The 20,302-nt window shown below is 44.3% G+C and overlaps 1 protein-coding gene across 1 annotated transcript; it reads right to left on the bottom strand.

The window, feature by feature from the left end:
- Window positions 1–819: 819 nt before the first annotated feature.
- LOC122396414 (mucin-5AC-like) lies at window positions 820–20,047 on the bottom strand. The gene is made up of 6 exons (XM_043394782.1): window positions 19,451–20,047; window positions 10,214–10,298; window positions 6,902–9,697; window positions 6,550–6,828; window positions 2,273–3,966; window positions 820–2,167 (listed from the first exon to the last, which is right to left on the bottom strand). Exons 2-6 carry the CDS (start codon window positions 10,278–10,280, stop codon window positions 1,874–1,876), a joined length of 5,130 nt encoding a protein of 1,709 aa, XP_043250717.1. The 5' UTR covers window positions 10,281–10,298; window positions 19,451–20,047; the 3' UTR covers window positions 820–1,873.
- Between the last annotated feature and the right edge of the window lie 255 nt (window positions 20,048–20,302).

Raw genomic sequence — 20,302 nt, 5'->3', positions numbered from 1 at the left:
GAAATTTATGACTTCCTTAGCGTCGCCAGCATTTCTGGAGTCGATCGACGCTCCTAAGACTAACAAAAGGACAAGGCCTTTTCAAGAGGTTACGTGACTTACAAGAAACTCGCGATTCGTTTCGGGGTCTGCTAATTGGTGTCCTCTTCCTGTTTTCGAGCTCTACCCAAGATCTTTCCCACGCGTGCCACCAGCATCGCGCATCCTTAACAATATTCTCTCAATCACGCATAACCATCCGCTTTTGAATTTCGCTCCTAATTTACCTATCGATTATTATATTTCTGGGGCTACGTTCGCGTGGTCACGCAACACCTGAAAGGGTAATCCTCGATTAATGGCGGATTCTTATCGACTAAAACCCCATGGTGATAATCCTCAGGCGCTTTGGCGGGGGGCAGAAAACTCTAGTGACACATCACAGAGTCTCCCGCCACATCGGCCCTTTCAGGAGCGTAAAATTGTGTCCCGGATCGGGATGATGTATCCGGTAGGGTTTGGGTCTTGACTAAACTGCGGGACATCGGATTTTTACTAGAATGACTGGACAAAGGCTATGGAAGGCTCACGTACCGTTTGTTGCAGGTGTCCTGATCGTCGTCATAGTAGCTTTGGGAGAGGATGGAGCAGTCTATTGATGGGAAGACTTCTGATTCGGATTTCGTGAAACTAAAAATTCAATTTACCTTTAATTTTAATAAAATATATATTTTATCGACGATCTTATCGTTTAGTAATATCAGTTCGCAAAGAGATCTAATATAAACATATTCGGTACTTATACACATTCGACGATTAGACTAATATCTAGCATTCCGCGCTTATTCTAAGTCGTGCAAAACGTTTTGAACGTAGAGCTGTCTTTTATTTAAAAAATTACCTTAGCACCGACGTCCTTTTATAATTGCAAAATTGTAAAACAATAGTAAAGAAAGTTGGTATCGTCTTTGCATAAAAGAAGCATTTAATAGTATCATTAAACTGAAATTATGTACATTATCTTCCCGAGGCTACTGATACTTTGTACTGTATTCAGAATGTGGTGCTGAGGCTGTGAATATGTTCTCTTCTAACGCAAACTTTGGGCATAACAAATTTAATACAATTGATATCGTGCTTTTGAATACCTTCTCAACGTTTCAACGTATTTAGAATTTTCAATCGGTATATGTGCTTGTTATTTTTTAATCCGCGTGTAAGATCGCTTTGCATTTACCAAATTCTATAAAATATTTCGAAAGGGAACCCGTTAAAACAAAAACAAAAAAAAAACAAAAAAGAATATGAACACGTAGACGCCAAGAATGGCCAGCTGAATAAATGCATACATAAATTACTGAATACAGTTGCATATTGCATACGAGTCCCGCAACCAAAATCCCCAACGTTCGTGATACATGGTTCTCCAGCGATTTTCATTCAATTCATCGATCAGTTATCAACCAACGATCAAGGCTAACTAATCGGCTCGTAACCATTATCACCGTTTCAATCGATTGGAAATCGTAACAAGACAACTGCCGAAGATCTGTACAATCCTTTTCATTTTGTGGGATCTTTGGCAGTCGTGTTGCAAATAAATTTGTCTACGTTCTAACGATTAAGTACAGTAATCGCCGGTTACACGAAACCGAATCGAATTCTCCCGGTGTCGCATAAGCGAGAAAGTTAGATTTTTCTTGCAAGCAGCAGAGAAAATGATTTCGTTAACTGAGAATTACTGTAATTCGTTCGTTTCTCTCCCTCGTGCCCCTACTATCTCCGAATTTTATTATAATAAAACAAGTATCGGAAATTGACCTGAGAGTTGCACTGTCCTTTCAAACTTTTGGAACTGTTTCTAGCGATTCGAAAACAAAGTACGATTTAACGATTAAAAGAGGTGGAGACTCCTGGCGGAGAGATTGTAATCTTCGACAGGTATCTGCCACCGATTGTCCCAGAAGTTGTTTGTTCTGTACGTTAGGTGCGTGCACATCGGTAGACGCGTCGCTCGTTCGCACCTCCTTGAAACTGACCAGTACAAGAAGTTCTGCGGACACTTGTACAAATAGCCTTCGAGGCTGTTCCTGGAGTTACGTTTACACTTGTAGAACGCATTGCTGCAGCCTTGTCTGTAAGGATAATGTCCCTCTCCTGGACAAAGCTTCTCGGTCGATACTTTAATCTAAAAAATTACCGCATTTTTTAGTGTGTACATTTATAAACATTCTGTGCAAAAGAGAATTACTATATTATTATAAATACATCCTTACGCATTGTTGGTACTTACCGGAGATACAGGACTCTCCTCTAACGTTCTATAAAATCTTCCAACAGCTTTGTCACCCATGCAAGTCTGGCTGGTCTTGTTCTCTGGTAAACATTGTGTCTTCTGATCGTCGAAGACAGTACCTTCCGGACAACTCAACACGAGTATCTTGATCTCCATGTTACCTTCGTTGACGCATTGATACAACAGGTTGCAGTACTTCGGGTGCCTACGGAAACCAGTGGGACAGACCAATACCAATTGCTCGTCGGTTAGGTTTCCGATTGGGCAAGGTGTCGAAATTTCTGCGCTGGAAGTCGACGTTTCTGCGGTCATTGTCGTGGCTGTTTCGGTGGTACTTGCGGAAGCAATCGTTTCCGTCGATTCGGTAGTCTGTTCTGAACTAGACTCTGTACTGCTTTCAGTCGTTGCCTCGGACGTAGATTCTGTAGAAGTAGAACCTGTGGTTGATTCAGACGTGGATTCGGTCGTAGATTCTGTAGTCGCTTCAGTTGTAGATTCTGTAGTTGCTTCAGTCGTAGATTCTGTAGTCGCCTCGGACGTAGATTCTGTAGTCGCCTCGGATGTAGATTCTGTAGTCGCCTCGGTCGTAGATTCTGTAGTCGCCGTAGTCGCTTCAGACGTAGACTCTGTAGTCGCCTCAGACGTAGATTCGGTTGTTGCTTCAGACGTAGACTCTGTAGTCGCCTCAGACGTAGATTCGGTAGTCGACTCTGTCGTAGATTCTGTAACCATTTCGGACGTAGACTCCGTAGTTAGGATCGTCGTAGATGTATCTTCCGTAGACGCTGCCGTAGACGTCGTAGACTCGGTGGTTCCTTCGGTGTCTCTGGACTCGGTGGTGGACTCCATGCTGCTTTCAGTAGTAGTCGACGTTGACTCCGTCGTAGACTCTGTAAAATCGTCGGTCGAGCTGCTAGGAGTGGACGTAGGCGTCATACAATCTCTGGCAGGATAAACGGACTCGGGATAGTTACAGACGCTGATACTGGGATCGAATATGGTTCCAGGCGCGCAATCAAAGTTGTATACATTGAACCCGTTTCCATTGTCGACGCAACGGTAAAATTTCTCGCATTGCGTTGGATGCGGATAGAAACCTTCTTTGGTACAAACTATCGTGTTATTGGGTTTCTTTGTGGTACAATCCGCAACGCCGGGTTCGCTGGAGGATGCTGGCGTACTTGATTCCGAGGTTGTAGACTCAGAAGATGAGCTTTCGGTACTCGAGGATCCAGGTTCTTGTATTTCTGATGGTTTTCTCGACGAGCTTGAGGTTGCGTCTGTTGTTGGCGAAGTTTCCGAACTTTCGGTCGATTGTGTACTACTCGTTGCAGTGGTAGTAGTAACGCTTGGCGAAGAGCTGGTGGCTGTTGAAGGTGGGGGCGTACTACCATCAGGTCCATTGTCGATTTCGTTATTATCCGTCGAACAGGATGCCACCTGACTGATATAATTGCAAGTCTCTAAAGACTGATCCCATCCTGTACCAGCTGCGCACTCAAAGTCGTATCTTTGCAGTCCTTTTCCATTATTTACGCAACGATAGAATTTCGTACAGTCGTTCGGATTCGAGAAAAATCCTTCTCCCGGGCACTGCGGTGTTCCAGGAAACGAACTGCTCGTGGTTGTCGTTTGGGCGGTAGATGCGGGTCTATTTGTAGTGGACGAGTCAGTGTTTGATTCTGTAACATCTGAAGATGTAGACTGTGAAGTAACTGTGCTTGTTCTAATCGTAGATGAGGGAGATGATGTGATTGTCGTGGAACTAGTAATCGTTGGTCTAGCTGTCGACACAGTAGTAGATGGAGGATTAGTTGATGCGGATGATGCTGATGTGCTTGATGATGGTCTAGCAGTTGGTGTGAACGATGTCGAAGAACTTGATGATGTGATAGTTGTTGAACTGGTTGTAGTTGCGACAGATGATGGATAATCGATTGATGTCGAAGATGTAGAACTACTTGGTAAAGGTACCGATGATGATACGCTTGTTACAGTTTGAGATGTAGCTGGTTGACTCGTAGTGGTATTACTTTCGTTACTAGATGGACTCTGTGAACCATCTTTACAACTCGATACTGCGGATTCATGATTACAGCTTTGAATAGATGAATCCCAAGCAGTTCCAACGCCGCATTCGAATTCGTATTTAACAAACGTAGAATCACTACCTACGCAGCGATAAAATTTACGACAATTCTGTGGATTAGCGAAGAACCCTTCTGATGTACATTGCGATGTCCCAGGAGGTGGTTTATTCGTAGCTGTTGTTTGCACGCTAGATGTAGCGGTGGTTGTAGATGATGTGGAAGTGACAGATTCAGTAGGTTTGGGACGGATTGTGCTGAATTGGGTTGTAGACGGGGAGGAAGATGTTGCTGGGACTGTGGAACTACTCGATGGACGACTAGTTGATATGGAAGGTGATGGAGTACTTGATGATGATGCAATAGTCGATGAACTGATTGTAGATGTACCAGTTGATGATGTCGGACTACTTGGTGATGGCGCTAATGATGATGTACTTGTTTCGGTTTGAGATGTAGCTGGTTGACTCGTAGTGATATCACTTTCGTTACTAGATGGACTTTGTGAACCATCCTTACAACTCGATACTGCAGATTCATGATTACAGCTTTGAATAGATGAATCCCAAGCAGTTCCAACGCCGCATTCGAATTCGTATTTAACAAACGTAGAATCACTGCCTACGCAGCGATAAAATTTACGACAATTCTGTGGATTAGCGAAGAACCCTTCTGATGTACATTGCGATGCCCCAGAGGGTGGTTTATTCGTAACTGTTGTTTGCGCGCTAGATGTAGCGGTGCTTGTAGCTGGTGTAGAGGTGACAGATTCAGTAGGTTTGGGACTGATTGTGCTGGATTGGGTTGTAGACGGGGAGGAAGATGTTGCTGGGACTGTGGAACTACTTGATGGACGACTAGTTGATGTGACAGTTGTCGTACTCGATGGCGTAACAGTCGATGGACGAATAGTTGATATGGAAGGTGGCGAAGTACTTGATGATGACGTGATAGTCGATGAACTGATTGTAGATGTACCAGTTGATGTTGTCGGACTACTTGGTGATGGTGCTAATGATGATGTACTTGTTTCGGTTTGAGATGTAGCTGATTGACTAGTAGTGGTATCACTTTCGTTACTAGATGGACTTTGTGAACCATCCTTACAACTCGATACAGCTGATTCATGATTACAGCTTTGAATAGATGAATCCCAAGCAGTTCCAACGCCGCATTCGAATTCGTATTTAACAAACGTAGAATCACTGCCTACGCAGCGATAAAATTTACGACAATTCTGTGGATTAGCGAAGAACCCTTCTGATGTACATTGCGATGTCCCAGAGGGTGGTTTATTCGTAACTGTTGTTTGCTCGGTAGATGTAGCGGTGCTTGTAGATGGTGTGGAAGTGACAGATTCTGTAGGTTTGGGACTGATTGTGCTGGATTGAGTTGTAGACGGAGAGGAAGATGTTGCAGGGACTGTGGAACTACTTGATGGACGACTAGTTGATGTGACAGTTGTTGTACTCGATGGCGTAACAGTTGATGGACGAATAGTTGATATGGGAGGTGATGGAGTACTTGATGTTGACGTGATAGTTGATGTACTGATTGTAGATGTACCAGTTGATGTTGTCGGACTACTTGGTGATGGTGCTAATGATGATGTACTTGTTTCGGTTTGAGATGTAGCTGATTGACTCGTAGTGGTATCACTTTCGTTACTAGATGGACTTTGTGAACCATTCTTACAACTCGATACTGCTGATTCATGATTACAGCTTTGAATAGATGAATCCCAAGCAGTTCCAACGCCGCATTCGAATTCGTATTTAACAAACGTAGAATCACTACCTACGCAGCGATAAAATTTACGACAATTCTGTGGATTAGCGAAGAACCCTTCTGATGTACATTGCGATGTCCCAGAAGGTGGTTTATTCGTAACTGTTGTTTGCACGCTGGATGTAGCGGCGCTTGTAGATGGTGTGGAAGTGACGGATTCTGTACCACCTGATGATGTAGGCTTGGAACTGATTGTACTGGATTGGGTTGTAGACGGGGAGGAAGATGTGGCTGGGACTGTGGAACTACTCGATGGACGAATAGTTGATGTGGAAGGTCGTGAAGTACTTGATGATGACGTGATAGTTGATGAACCGATTGTAGATGTACCAGTTGATGTTGTCGGACTACTTGGTGATGGTGCTAATGATGATGTACTTGTTTCGATTTGGGATGTACCTGGTTGACTAGTAGTGCTATCAACTTCATTACTCGATGGTTCCTTAGAATCTGTTGAACCGGGTGCGTTAGAATTATCCCGACAATTTGGTACTGCAGATTCATGATTGCAGCTTTGTATAGTGGAATCCCAGACCGTTCCGGCACCACATTCGAAATCGTATTTGATAAATGTTGAGTCACTACCAACACAGCGATAAAATTTACGACAATTTTTAGGATTGGCGAAGAATCCTTCTTCGGAACAACTGTCTGCAGTCGCAGTAGAGCCCGGATTTGCTGAAACAAGATATCAAATATATAGTGATAGCAACAATCAATATGCTTCATACAATGATCGTAACAAAAATACCTGAGGGAGTGCTAGGTGTACTAGACGTGCTAGGTGTACTACTGCTGGAGGTGCCGGGAGTATTCGGCGTGCCAGGAGTTACAGAGGTATCAGGCATGTCAGAACTACTGGGAGTTTCGGGTGGTGCTGGTGTACTAGACGTGTCAGAACTATCGGAAGTGCCGGAAGTACCAGGCGTTCCAGGCGTGCCTGCAGTACCGGGTGTTCCAGTAGTACCGGGAGTGCCAGAAGTTCCTGGGCTACCCGGACTGCCAGGCGTTCCAGGTGTGCCGGGAGTGCCAGGAGTACCAGAAGAACCTGGTATTCCTGGGGTACCGGGACTTCCAGAAGAACCTGGTGTTCCAGGCGTGCCTGGAGTTCCAGGACTGCCCGGAGAGCCAGGGGTGCCAGGAGTACCAGGAGTTCCTGGACTACCTGGACTACCTGGACTACCAGGAGTGCCAGGAGTACCAGAAGAACCAGGTATTCCTGGGGTACCGGGACTTCCAGAAGAACCTGGTGTTCCAGACGTGCCTGGAGTTCCAGGACTGCCCGGAGAGCCAGGGGTACCAGGAGTTCCTGGACTACCTGGACTACCAGGAGTGCCAGTTGTTCCAGGAGTGCCAGAAGAACCAGGTATTCCTGGGGTACCGGGAGTTCCAGAGGAACCTGGTGTTCCAGGCGTGCCTGGAGTTCCAGGACTGCCCGGAGAGCCAGCGGTACCGGGAGTTCCTGCACTACCTGGACTACCAGGAGTGCCAGGAGTGCCAGGAATACCGGAAGAACCAGGTGTTCCCGGTGTGCCGGGAGTGCCAGGACTACCCGGAGTACCAGGGGTGCCCGGACTGCCTGAAGTACCAGAGGTACCAGAAGTTCCTGGACTACCTGAAGTACCAGGAGTGCCTGGTGTACCAGAAGTTCCAGGTGTGCCAGGGGTACCAGGTGAACCTGGAGTACCAGGGGTACCTGGTGAACCAGAAGTTCCTGGACTACCTGAAGTACCAGGAGTGCCTGGTGTACCAGAAGTACCAGGTGTGCCAGGGGTACCAGGTGAACCAGGAGTACCAGGAGTGCCAGATGTGCTAGGGGTGCCAGGTGTACCAGATGTGCCGGGAGTACCAGGCGAGCCAGGGGTACCTGGTGTGCCTGGCGTGCCAGGTGTACCAGGGGTGGCAGGACTGCCTGGAGTGCCAGAAGTACCAGTTGTGCCGGGGGTACCTGGTGAACCAGGAGTACCAGGTGTGCCAGAGGTACCGGGTGAGCCAGGAGTACCAGGTGTGCCGGGAGTACCAGGGGAACCTGATGTTCCAGGAGTACCAGGTGTGCCAGGGGTACCAGGTGAGCCAGGAGTACCCGGTGTTCCAGGGGAACCTGGTGTTCCAGGGGAGCCTGGTGTTCCAGGAGTACCAGCTGTGCCAGGAGTGCCAGGTGTGCCAGGGGTACCAGGTGTGCCTGGGGAACCTGGTGTTCCAGAAGTACCAGGTGTGCCAGGGGTACCAGTTGTGTCAGGGGTACCTGGTGAACCAGGAGTGCCAGGAGTGCCTGGTGTGCCAGGGGTACCAGCTGATCCAGGGGTACCTGGTGAACCAGGAGTGCCTGGAGTGCCTGGTGTGCCAGGGGTACCAGCTGATCCAGGGGTACCTGGTGAACCAGGAGTGCCTGGAGTGCCTGGAGTGCCAGGCGTTCCAGGAGTGCCTGGAGTGCCAGGCGTTCCAGGAGTGCCAGGTGTTCCAGGAGTACCAGGTGTGCCAGGGGAACCTGGTGTTCCAGGAGTACCAGGTGAGCCAGGGGTACCTGGTGTTCCAGCTGTGCCAGGTGTACCGGGGCTTCCCGGTGTGCCAGGTTGACCATTAGGATCGCCGGGTTGTCCGGGTTGACCAGTAGGATCTCCAGGTTGTCCCGGTTGACCATTAGGATCTCCAGGTTGTCCCGGTTGACCATTAGGATCTCCGGGTTGTCCAGGCTGGCCATTAGGATCTCCAGGCTGTCCAGGACTGCTTGCATCTCCATCCCATTGTCCGCCATTATCTCCGGTATCACCGTTCCATTGTCCGTCATTATTTCCCGTATCTCCATTCCATTGTCCATCATTATCTCCGTTCCATTGTCCACTGTTATCTCCATTGCCTGCGCCAGTGTCTGAGGATTGTCTACAATCGTCCCGTGTTACTGCCCAAGCATGATTGCACCCTTCAATTTGTGGATCCCAGACTGTGCCAGTCCCGCACGTGAAATCGTATTTTATAAACTTCCCGGAACCATTATCGATGCATCTGTAGAATTTCCTGCAGTCATTCGGATCAGCAAGAAATCCCTCTTGCGTGCATTGAACTTTATTCTGGCCGATAACATCCTCCGAATGTCCACTTGTTACGGGAGGTCGACTTGTTGTGGATTGACTTGTCGTAACCGGTAGATACGACGTTTGTGGTTGTCCGATTGTAGTTGTAATCTTAGTCACACTCGTGGGTGGTAGGCTAGCGTGTGTGGTCGCAACGTCTGCCTTTGATGTCGATTCTGTGGAGGATGATTGCGGGGAGGATGAATCAGGAAGACTCGAATCGATTTCATTGTCATATCCTCCACACTCTGGCCTTCCACTGTCATATGGATAAGTACAGATGTCGCCACTATCCTTCGAAAATACTGTATCAGAACCGCATTCGAATTTGAACACCGTTAAAGGACTGCCGTTACCCCAATCGACGCATCTGTAGTATATCCTACAGTCATGAGGATCGGGATGATATCCTTCTTCCGTACACGTGAAATCATTCTTCCTTTGTCTAAGTTGATTTTGGAAGTAATTGAGGTGACCTAAAAGCCATACAAGTATTTACGAAACATAGAACGAATATAAACGGTGTAACGTTCCGCGATTAATTATCTGTATCCCGCGTAACGTAAATCGTAGCCATTTGTTCTAAATAACTATCTATTTTCTCGCGCGAGATTGATAGAGCAATGCCCGCACAATGATTTATTCTAGAAGATTATCGAACCCGATGTATTTTTCATCAGCGACGTATCCTTCGATACGTTCAAGGCTATGCGTCTCCCATCAAACCAGTTTGACGACGTTCGCAATAATAACAACAATAATATTCTCCCGACGGAGACGTAGGGAAGCAAAAATACTAGCAAAAATGCCCCATGGAGTTAGTAGGTGCATCACGTGCTCTCTGAGCAGGACTGTAAATGAACGTGTCAAGAAAATAGATAGTTCGTGCGCTCCTTAAAAAGAAAAGTCTTCGATACGCATTTTCCTTCGACCCATGAATATTCAAAAACAATTCAACGTGAAGGTTTTCGAGCAAATGAACGTGATCTTACCAGCCTCCGTGAACGTTGCCAAAATCAATATTACCAGGACACCCAGTGTCCGTAGACCTGTCCACATGTTTCAGATCTGGCTTATCTAGAAACACACAGAAACATCCTATTAACCCTTTTCACTGTGATTTTAGTGTTAAAATTAACATGTCATAGAATAAGAGAAAAATATAAATAATATCATCCATACAATTTTTAACCTCGCAATTATTATAATTCAATATCATTTGACAAATAATCCCTTGTTTACCATTTATTAAAAATTCTTTATTTAACTTTCCAGATGTGGGTGCCGCTATACAAAGTATTCGACATCTACGTGTTAAAAATTTAAGGGGTGATTCGAGAGGCGAAAATAAGACGGAAGTCAAGAATAGTAATTTGTTAATCGAGGCTTCGTTTAAAAGTTGTTAAGATTTAATGATCCGCCTGTAAGATGGCAACCCGCGAACAGTCGCGCACGCGTGGTAGTTCGCGGCAGGTCGGTCCTAGTGGTTCTCATTCAGCATGAGAAACTCTACTTGCCGACTTATTGACAGCTTTATACTTTTGTGACAAATAATGGGAACTCAAACACGTTACGCTGAATGAGATTCATCGACCTGTCTTAAGAAAATCCAGAAGAGCATATCACAACTCGCTCTTCACGAGAAAATATATTGAAATTCAAACAGAAAAATGTTGGAAAGAGCGTAGTACCCATTGCTCGATCAATGAACCGAATGACAGGTTGAATTCGTCGATTTCCAAACGGCGGATCAATAACGATTGTAAACCGGTATTTGGTAACACAGGAACCCCATCATCTTAACGGGATAATACAACATGACGTAATCCACGTCGTTTTCTGGGACGAGAGGTGTGGGTTTCCTCGGTCGAGAATTTCACATAAATGGCCAAAGATAAGCAACCGCACAGTTACTCCTACGTCCTGGTTGGCGCGCGTCCAATCTTCCTCGTCGTCGGCTCACGCAGAATCCCAACTATCGGAACATTCGACCTTGCTTAGAACGATTCTCGAATTATGAACGCCGGTTCGGGATCAAACGATTCCCCATTATCGATCGGCGCTCGTCCCCGCAAACCCGATCAACGACCTCGATTTTTCGATCGCTCGCTAGATGTACACGTGTCGGAATGACGATTTAAATATACGACCGCGGTTTATCGGCTTGTACAGTTACACCAGCATCGAACTCCGACACGCCTTTAATGATCCAAGTCGACGGGTTCTTTTAGCGAAACCGTAAATCAATGTTCTCGTGTACGGAATAGCGAAAACGAATTCGACGTGTACGGTGAATTGAAACAAGCTTTTAACGTTGCGTCTTCTCGTATTCCGCGTTCCGTCTCCCCGTAGGTTCTAATTGTCTTCGCAACGTTGAACAACGCGGGGCCAAGAAACTTTTGGCCTTCGATGATGTATCGCGAAGACGAGAACCGAAGTCGAGGGCCGCAATTGCGAGTATCGATTTCCGTAGAACGTTAACCCGTGTCGGAAAGTATCGTTCCGCCCGTTTATCTTTTCTCTCATCTAAGACTGTATCTTGCGAGACCAGGACCGAGTCCACAATTCCTGCGGTTTATCAACCTTCTACCCTGCACATTCTTGCTCGCGATCCACACCCTCGACGCTCGAGTGAAGATCGGTGAAGATCTGAAGTTGTCACCGATTGCTAAAATACGACTGTAGACAGTAGGCATATAAGAAGTGACTTCGATCGAAAATTAGTAATTTATTTTGTTCTATACTTGGTGTTGCACCACCCCTAGCAATTTAAGGAAAATTTCATATTTTTGGAGCTTTCCACCATGCTAGATGGATGGTTAAAGCCATTTATTTCGCCAAGCCCTTACAGTAACTCTATAGTCAAGGGCCACCCTACTGTACACGTACCAAAGGATCGTAACGTTACCTTTCATTTCGTGTTGTTGAATATTTTCTGATCGGTTCCGATACGAGCGCAACAATTCGATTCGAATCCCGCAGATTTCAGCGGAAGATCTAATGTCGGCAACACGAGGCGAAGAAGTCTCCGTCTATTAATCAGCCGCGTGGATTCGTTCGCCTCTATTACTCTCGCGAGATCTCGGTCTATGCGCGATATGCGATGCATCGCGGTGCACCCGATCCAATGCTATAAATACCATTGCCGATGCGCACGTGGAGATGCTGCGTAACCACGTAACGAATTACACCGTGTACGACCTACGACTGCACGAGACACTCGTACACAACCGTCGACAAGAGGAACGATAAATCCTGACGAACCGAAAGGATCGAGGATACGAATGTGTTGTACGGGTGGGTGTCAGAAAGAGAAAGAGAGAGAGAAAGCTTGTTGCTCGTTGGAAAGCTGAACCCATCCGGAGTCCGGACCACGGTGCTCCAGCGATCCTTTCTCTTCCTAGCTGAAGCGAAAAGAGGATTGCACGAACGGTGACATAATCCGGGAATGCGGCTTCTTTGGGCTCGCTTACAACTACGACCGGAGGGAAAGAGAGAGCGAAATGACATAACTCCTGCGTGCAGAGTCAATGTCAGTGTCGACGATCGTGACATTGGAGCGAATCGGCTCGCGTTCAAACGAGGACACGATTTATTGAATGGAGCGCAGTCCGCGAGGTACATACGCCAATGCGTCGAGTATCGGGGTAACTAGATCCTCCGTTTTCTAGGGAACGTTTATCGTTAATTGCGCCGATCACCAGCAAATACGTGGTCCACGTTCGACAGGGGAGATTTCCCGAATGTCCAATTAGTTTTGAAGAAAGGGTACAGCCGAATAAGGGGGTCAAATGTGCCCTTGAACTTTTTACAGAATCAAACATCCTGTGCCAAGTTTCGACTCTCCACCTTGTTCGGAAGGGTAGTTATAGGGAAAATTCGTATTTAATCGAGTACGAAGATTACCTAAAAAATCTGATGCATCGTGGTTGTCGAGATAAACTTGAAATAAACGTGAAAATAATGGATCTCTTTTTCCCCGACCTAATATTTTACACGTAGCAAGTTTGCAAGTCGCGTAGATTACAATCGAAAGCGTACAATTCTGGTTCTTCTCTTGTAAGTCCATGGGGACGTTTTATAAACCGGATCGATCGAATAGACACGCCGTACTTTCGTTCTCGCGCGTTTAATATTCCAATGGTCTCTCGTCTCTACTGGATGATCCTCCTCAACATTTTATTGAATTTTCCACTCTAACGAGCAGTAAGCCGGACCGAAGGTCTACCTTAAAGTAATTCGACACCGGGCACTTTTCTTTCGCGCCGCTTTTATAGTTTCGAAGAACGGTTGGTCGTTATTTTGCGTTGGGACCGAGAACTGGTTCGATTAAATTGACTGTTGCCGGGGTCTTCAAGGTCCTTGCTTCGTTCTTGCATCCTCCAGCACGGGGATACATCGAGAAGTAATCAACCTCGGCGAAATTTCCTTGCTTTTTCTTTTTTTACGCGATTTACGACACATCGATTAGAACGAGCCGGGGATTTAACGACGTTTCGGACGATCGTTTCGAATTCACCGGCGATTTTTCCGTTTCTTCCCATTATCGGCGAAGATGACCATACCTAACTGTATACGCTGATTTCCTGAATCGCGGAACACGATTTCCAGACGATTGATTTTAATTCAAGGCCACGCGTTTCGAACGTACAGTTACGCGACCGTTCTTTCTTTCGTTGTCTTTCACCGGGAAAATTTTTTCTTTTTTTTTTTTGTAAAATACACTTATCGACAAAGATTAAGAAACAAAGCGTTTGGGAATTACTATTTTTATGAGGAGGTGGGGGCAACCTTAAATCCGAACTCGAAACTGTGGCATCGATTATTTCGACGTTTATTAAGAAAAAAGAAAATATTTAATGTATTACTGGAAGAAGCATTTCCTCGATTTTAAAATGAATACACGATAAAGTTATTATCTTTAAAAACTTTAATATTTAATAGACTAGTAATTTCCAGGTTATCAACAGGTGTTGGGTGAAAATAAATTTTTACTTTGAATTGTTCAATAACGCGAACACCCTGTATACACGTGGTACCATTTAACTGATTTTTCCAGGTTCCACGCCTTACAGAAAATGTAATGGAGGGGGGTAGAATGCATCCCTACGGAGAAACAGCTACAACGGAATCTGGTGCAGTGTACCGAGATTATTATGATGGCATGCCGACTGCAATAAGTGCAGCGTTGCCGCTGAAAGTCGCAAGGTCGTTTCTTCTCCCACCGATTCCACTTTTCCCTTCTCTTTCAAAGTCGCGACGATGGACAATGGCGTGGGATTTGACGGGATCGATTGATTCGCGACAGGGTGCTTTGTTGAAAATTTGTATCATAGCAATGGTTACTACAAAAATTAGTTTTGCCAAGACCTGCCAAAAAATGTGCTACCGAGGAAGTTTCATTAAACTTGCGAAGGAACGTTCCTGAGAAAAGTTCATCAGAAATCATGTGACAATAAATTGCAATAGTAAAACTAATAAAAAGATTAGGATCAGCTTAACCAACGAAGTTGTATTTGTTTCATCGATCGATGCATTTTTGTATTCCCCGTTAGTGGTCCTAAGTCGAAGATCAAGTAGCTTAGAAGTTCTGAATTTCGTCCTGAATGCCCATATATGTACATGTACGACATAAACATTTGCTCAAAGATGGAGAATTCAATTTTCTGTCTCGTCAAGAGCGTAATAGACATTTTTCCCGCGTAAATAGTCCGACGTGGAACGATTTATCTTCGACGGACCCCGTTATTAATAGCACCAAACAAGGTCCACTTACGCGGACGCAAATTATAGTCCCCCCATTATTGATTCATCGGTCGGTAATTACGCTCTATTTGCGTCGACGTGGAGTTCCTTATGGGATTTCACGTTTTCTTGCGAGCGTAATGCACGAGGATCGGAGGGGGCCTTGAACCTCGGTGGAACCAAGCCCGCATGCGATGCATGATAAATCTACGGTTAACATTGCACGTTGGATCGCGGTCGCTCGTAAGGGAGATAATGAAAAAAATGAAGGAGACGGAGTTACTTGGACCGAGCGGAGACGGCTTTGCACGTGCAATTTCCAAGTATCCCTTTAATTGCGAGCCGCCGAGGATACGATTACCGTGGACCAGGGAATATATTGTTGCGGAGATCCTGGAAAATGCCCCCGTGGAACGACCAATGATGTAGGCAGCGGTGGATCGAACGCGATTGGACTGTTCAAATCTCAGTTTCAAGACGATTCGAAGTTTTTAAGGGGGCAGTCTCGTGTCAGCCTCAAAAAAATCAATTTTTATTTTCATTTTTTAGACGTATATATATTTAAGAATGTACTGTTAAATATTGTAAATTGTAGAACACTTAATTGTACAAGAAAAAATGCATTCGGTACTGATTGGTAAAGAATTAAGACTGGTTCGAGCAAACGTTATTCAGTTTGATGAAAGCTATTGCAATAAGAAAAAGTTAATGCTTTATTTAACAAATAGACCACCCTTTTTCTCTCAACAATTCTGCAAAAATGTATTAAAAACTAACAGAATTAAAAAAAGAAAAGAAGATGAAGCCGTTATCTCTACCAGATTCTGAGTTTAGCTGCTTCTGATTTAAATTCGAACAGGTTTCGAGAACGTATGTAAATGGCATTATCGAAGAATTAATTTGATCGTAGTAAACGGCAATTACCGAGCAGATGAATCGAACGGCATGAAAAATGGCGACGTGCATGCGAGGAACGTCGGGTATAATGATGATCACGCACGGGTGAGAGTAATAATGAGCCAATTGTATCACCGCGCGGATTCGTTGAACAAGGAGAACTATCATTAAATAATAGAGTGATTCAACGCGGGATTTATCTTTTTCCACGGAAAATCGTCTGGTTTTTGCGGCGAATTCTGGAATCCCCCAAGGCTGCGCTTCAATTACGCCGGATCGTTAAAGTCCCGTCAATAACAGAGAGTTTTGCGGGATAGATTTCTCTATAACGAGATATCGTAATTCTTTTCTTTTGTTCGCAATTCTTTTTCCCCGCCGAGTCACACCTGCGCAGAAATCCACGTGCATGGAGAACGAAGGCGCAGAAGAGTGTAAATAGCTAGAAATTTCGCGTCAAGCAGTGTTATTAGAGGACAAGTAACAATTCTAAATACTGTGTCTTCGAAGTAGTCGAATCTTTACGCTAAAGAATTATCGATACATTATCTTAGATTAACGATCTACCATTTCCACCTTCGACCAATGTACCCTCTTGTGTTTTTAACGCGTGTGTTCTTCGAAAGAGAAAAGGTACCGAAGCGATTCGTCGATCGTGCGACATAAAAGGTATCGGGGGACTCGCGATTTTCACCACCGACGATGAAACAGATCCGTCAACGTCAGAAAAACGTCGTTCAACGGCCGACCTGCCCGCGAATTTCGCGAACGGGTGGAATGTCCGTCGAGGATTTCCAGTTTTTATCGCGAACCCGGGGAAGAATGGCTCGTTAAAGCAAGTAAAAAAACCGCCAGGTGCATCCGCACCTTGTGCATAATGCATCTCGCCCTCTTCGCGTTGCTCCGCAACTTTGTATTTCATTAAGAGTTACACGTGTATAATATTTGTGAAAATCGAGGGGAAACGAAAAATAGAGGTTCAGGATTTTAGGAACCCACCAACCAACCATCCCCGTTATACCGACGAAGTCATCCTCGTGCCGCCGCTATTCCGGGTGTTGGACGATTTTTCTTTTTTATATAGTTTCTTCCACTTAATTTTATTTTATTTTTGAAACAATATGATTTGTAACGAATCAGTAAATGAATTTAATCAACAGAGAATACTTTAGTGGAATTTTATTTAATTTATGAAAAAAGGGAACGTAAATTTTTTCGTATCATCGTAAAAATCATGACCACAGTTTCCAGAGCATTTAAAGGCAATTTGGTCATTTTGTTACTTTACTTGTTATAAAACTCCACTTGTATAGCATCCTTTGTTTAGGTAGATGTCAGTGTGTCTGTGAGTTAATAATTTATATTTTATACTAGATGAACTCGTTGGTTCCAATAATACTATATTGTGCGACCTTATTTATTCCTTGCATAGCTAAAATTTATAACGCAGGTATAAAAGTTCTGCGATGCCGGGCCTACGCCCTAAGCGATATGGAAGATTTAAGGAGCAAATTACGCTTGAGTGATTCACTGTCAGACCTTAAGTAGGATTCTCATTAAATAGGTTCAGAAAATCCATTTCTCGTTTCTCTCGTAAATCAAAGCACAACCTTTTCAAAATAAACTCACGACATTTTAAAGTCTAATTTGTAAAAATAACGAAGCTTTCTAAATCGTGTCGAAGTCTAGAAACAGTAAGAGTATTTTGAAAAATCATAACTTTAAAAGTTTTTCTAAACTATGTTTCTAAAATTTGTATCTAGAATATCTCGAAATAAAATATAAATAAGAATACAAAAACTAATTATTTATTATCTTATTTCAAATCCAGACCTTTTTTAGAGCGCTTAATGGGTCGAGGCTGAAATAAATAATGTAATTTCCAAAGGTAAGGGGTTTAAGGAGAATAAACGATACATAAACAGCGAAACGAACGTTTCAAATCTCTCCGACTGCACGCACGCGAATCGCTATCGACCCCCATTAATATTTCACGGACCTATTAGCGATTACTCGATCACCAAAAATACTTTTCGACGACCTTAAGAAAGAGTCCATTTACGGTGCACGAAGATCGTGACGAGGCAATGTCGAGGACAAGTTAGTTGCATCGCGTGTGGCTCCTGTGCGATCGATTCAATGCCAGGATCGTCGAATCGATTCGATCGCCCGATTCGGAATGTCGATCCAAATACAGCGCCACGATTTTCGGCGACTGCTCGACGCGACGAGAATCGACAATCGGGCCTGGGATTTTTGGCCGGCTCACGTTCGTCATCGACACGCTGTAGCCATTGTAAAACGCGTCTGTAACTCGGTAAAACAGTTACGTGACGTTTGCGGGCTCGTCAAAAAAAATCGTGTCAGTTTTAGAGCCTGATCGGCGACCGCAAACGACCAAATCATTCGATTAACCTGATTCTTCGAACGTACACAAATTGCTACTATGAAACACGGCCGAACATATCCGTATAACCGTTGTCTTGTTCTCTTAACAAACATAACACGCAATACAATTAATATTATTAGCGTTAGTATTACTATTACTTTACTATTACACTGGTATTAGTGTACAAAATATGAAATCACGACATGCTAATTTTATCCTTTACTTGTTTTCTGGATAAATATTTTCCTATCTCTGATTGTAATCGGTGGAAGGTAAATATACCAGATATCTATTATCATTGCACGATAAAGCGATAACGTAGACTTACTATCAGCTGTAAGTTCACAAATTCTGAATAAATAATTTGATTCCATAGCTATACAAACATAGTCGAAATTCATTCGTTTCGAATGTTTCGTTCGAAATAGATTATTCATCGAATGACTCTGAATATTAATTCCAAAATAAGATATTTCGGAAATTTCGTTTACAATTATTAATATATTTCCCTTTATCTTCTGTACCGGTTTCTCTGTTAAGTTATCGATGCCTCCTTTTAAAAATTTCATTGCTTTTAATGAGAACCGAGTCCGATTACAGCATCTCAAAGGAGCCGTCCAACAATTAAACAACTTATCGAACGTAATTACAAGATATCGCGTTAATGCATTTGCGATGAACGTACGAGAGGCCAAGTTACGATCGATGATTTCATCGAATCAGAATTAATTATTCGAAGCACGGAATATATTTCACAATGATGCATGCAAGAACCCCGACGCTGTTTCCTTAATCGCACTAAATTTTTACGTCACTGTTACACCGATTATTACGACACACGAGGTAAATACAAAACGAGTGACTTGACGCGAGCCTCGAGTCCTCGAACCGACTCTGGTTATTTAATGTATCCTAATCAGAGAGTTAACAGAGCTGGTTCACGAGCCGCCCCGAATCGCCTGCCCACGGAATCGACCTCTAAATATATGCTAATCTCTTTTCTATAGCCTCCCATTAGTCGTCCGTTTTCGTCGATTCGGGAAGTGTTTCGGAGTCGCCAAAAAAACACATAAAAAAAAACACTCGAAGAAATCACCGAAACAACAAGCTTAGGGATCGTTCACTCGCGACACAATCTCTTCGAAAAATTCCCCAAAAAGTAACGATCGACGGAGATCGTGGAAAAAGTGACACCACTCACCTGAGCGTGATCTCAAACGAAGAATCGAAAAAAAAACTCCTCAGCGCGAATAGATCCTCATGTCGCGGTTAAATTCGATTCCCAATCACCCAGGCGATCCGCGATCCTCCGTGAGCCGCAAGATCCTCGCAAGTGACGCGAGTCGACGTGTTTTCAGGAACTATTCTGGAAATCGGTTGCCGATCGCGCCACGTTCTCGAGAGGGAGTAAGTTCTGAGGACGCGGATGGCTCCTACTTATAAAGACTTGGCCAAGTCTCTCCAATTGGCTTCCACGTGTGTGTTCAACGTCTACGTAAGTCTGGTATCCTTTGCACGTGCGTGCGTATGCGTGTTCGCATATACACGAGAAGGAATCGTGGCTCCGTCCAGGTGGAAGGGGGCACAAACTATGTCCCGGTCGTTGCTGTTACACATTATACCGAGCCAATGCTGTGTCGGGGAGCCGCATAGTAGGATGAGTATACGCGATCGTTGGACATTCGGTTCTGCAGGGCATTACGCTTCGACGATATCTAAAATTTCGATAAATCTTTTTACTCGACAAAAAAAACTTAGATCACCTTAAATTAGTATTTTTCATTTCGTAGCGTTATAACCGATGAAAAACCAAATTGCTCTGCAGTGATCTTTGCCTGACCTTTGGCGTCGAAATCTACAATAATCGAGAAGTTCTATGTTCCCTATAAGCGAAGCGTAAACACAAGTCATTGATACTTTTAATATTATAAGATAAGTCCGTGATATTTCGATCTTCACTGTTTACATTTAGACAGTATCAATGATTATGAGATTTCCGAGTTGAAGGTCACGCGAAGGTCATTGTTTACATACCCAAATCTATATACAATAT

Source organism: Colletes gigas, unplaced genomic scaffold (assembly GCF_013123115.1).
Source record: "Colletes gigas isolate AHSC1104 unplaced genomic scaffold, ASM1312311v1 Colletes_gigas_Sc00007, whole genome shotgun sequence".
In the NCBI taxonomy this organism is placed as follows: domain Eukaryota; kingdom Metazoa; phylum Arthropoda; class Insecta; order Hymenoptera; family Colletidae; genus Colletes; species Colletes gigas.
The sequence above is the reverse complement of the archived record's forward strand: the minus strand, read 5'-3'. Positions and strand labels throughout refer to the sequence as shown.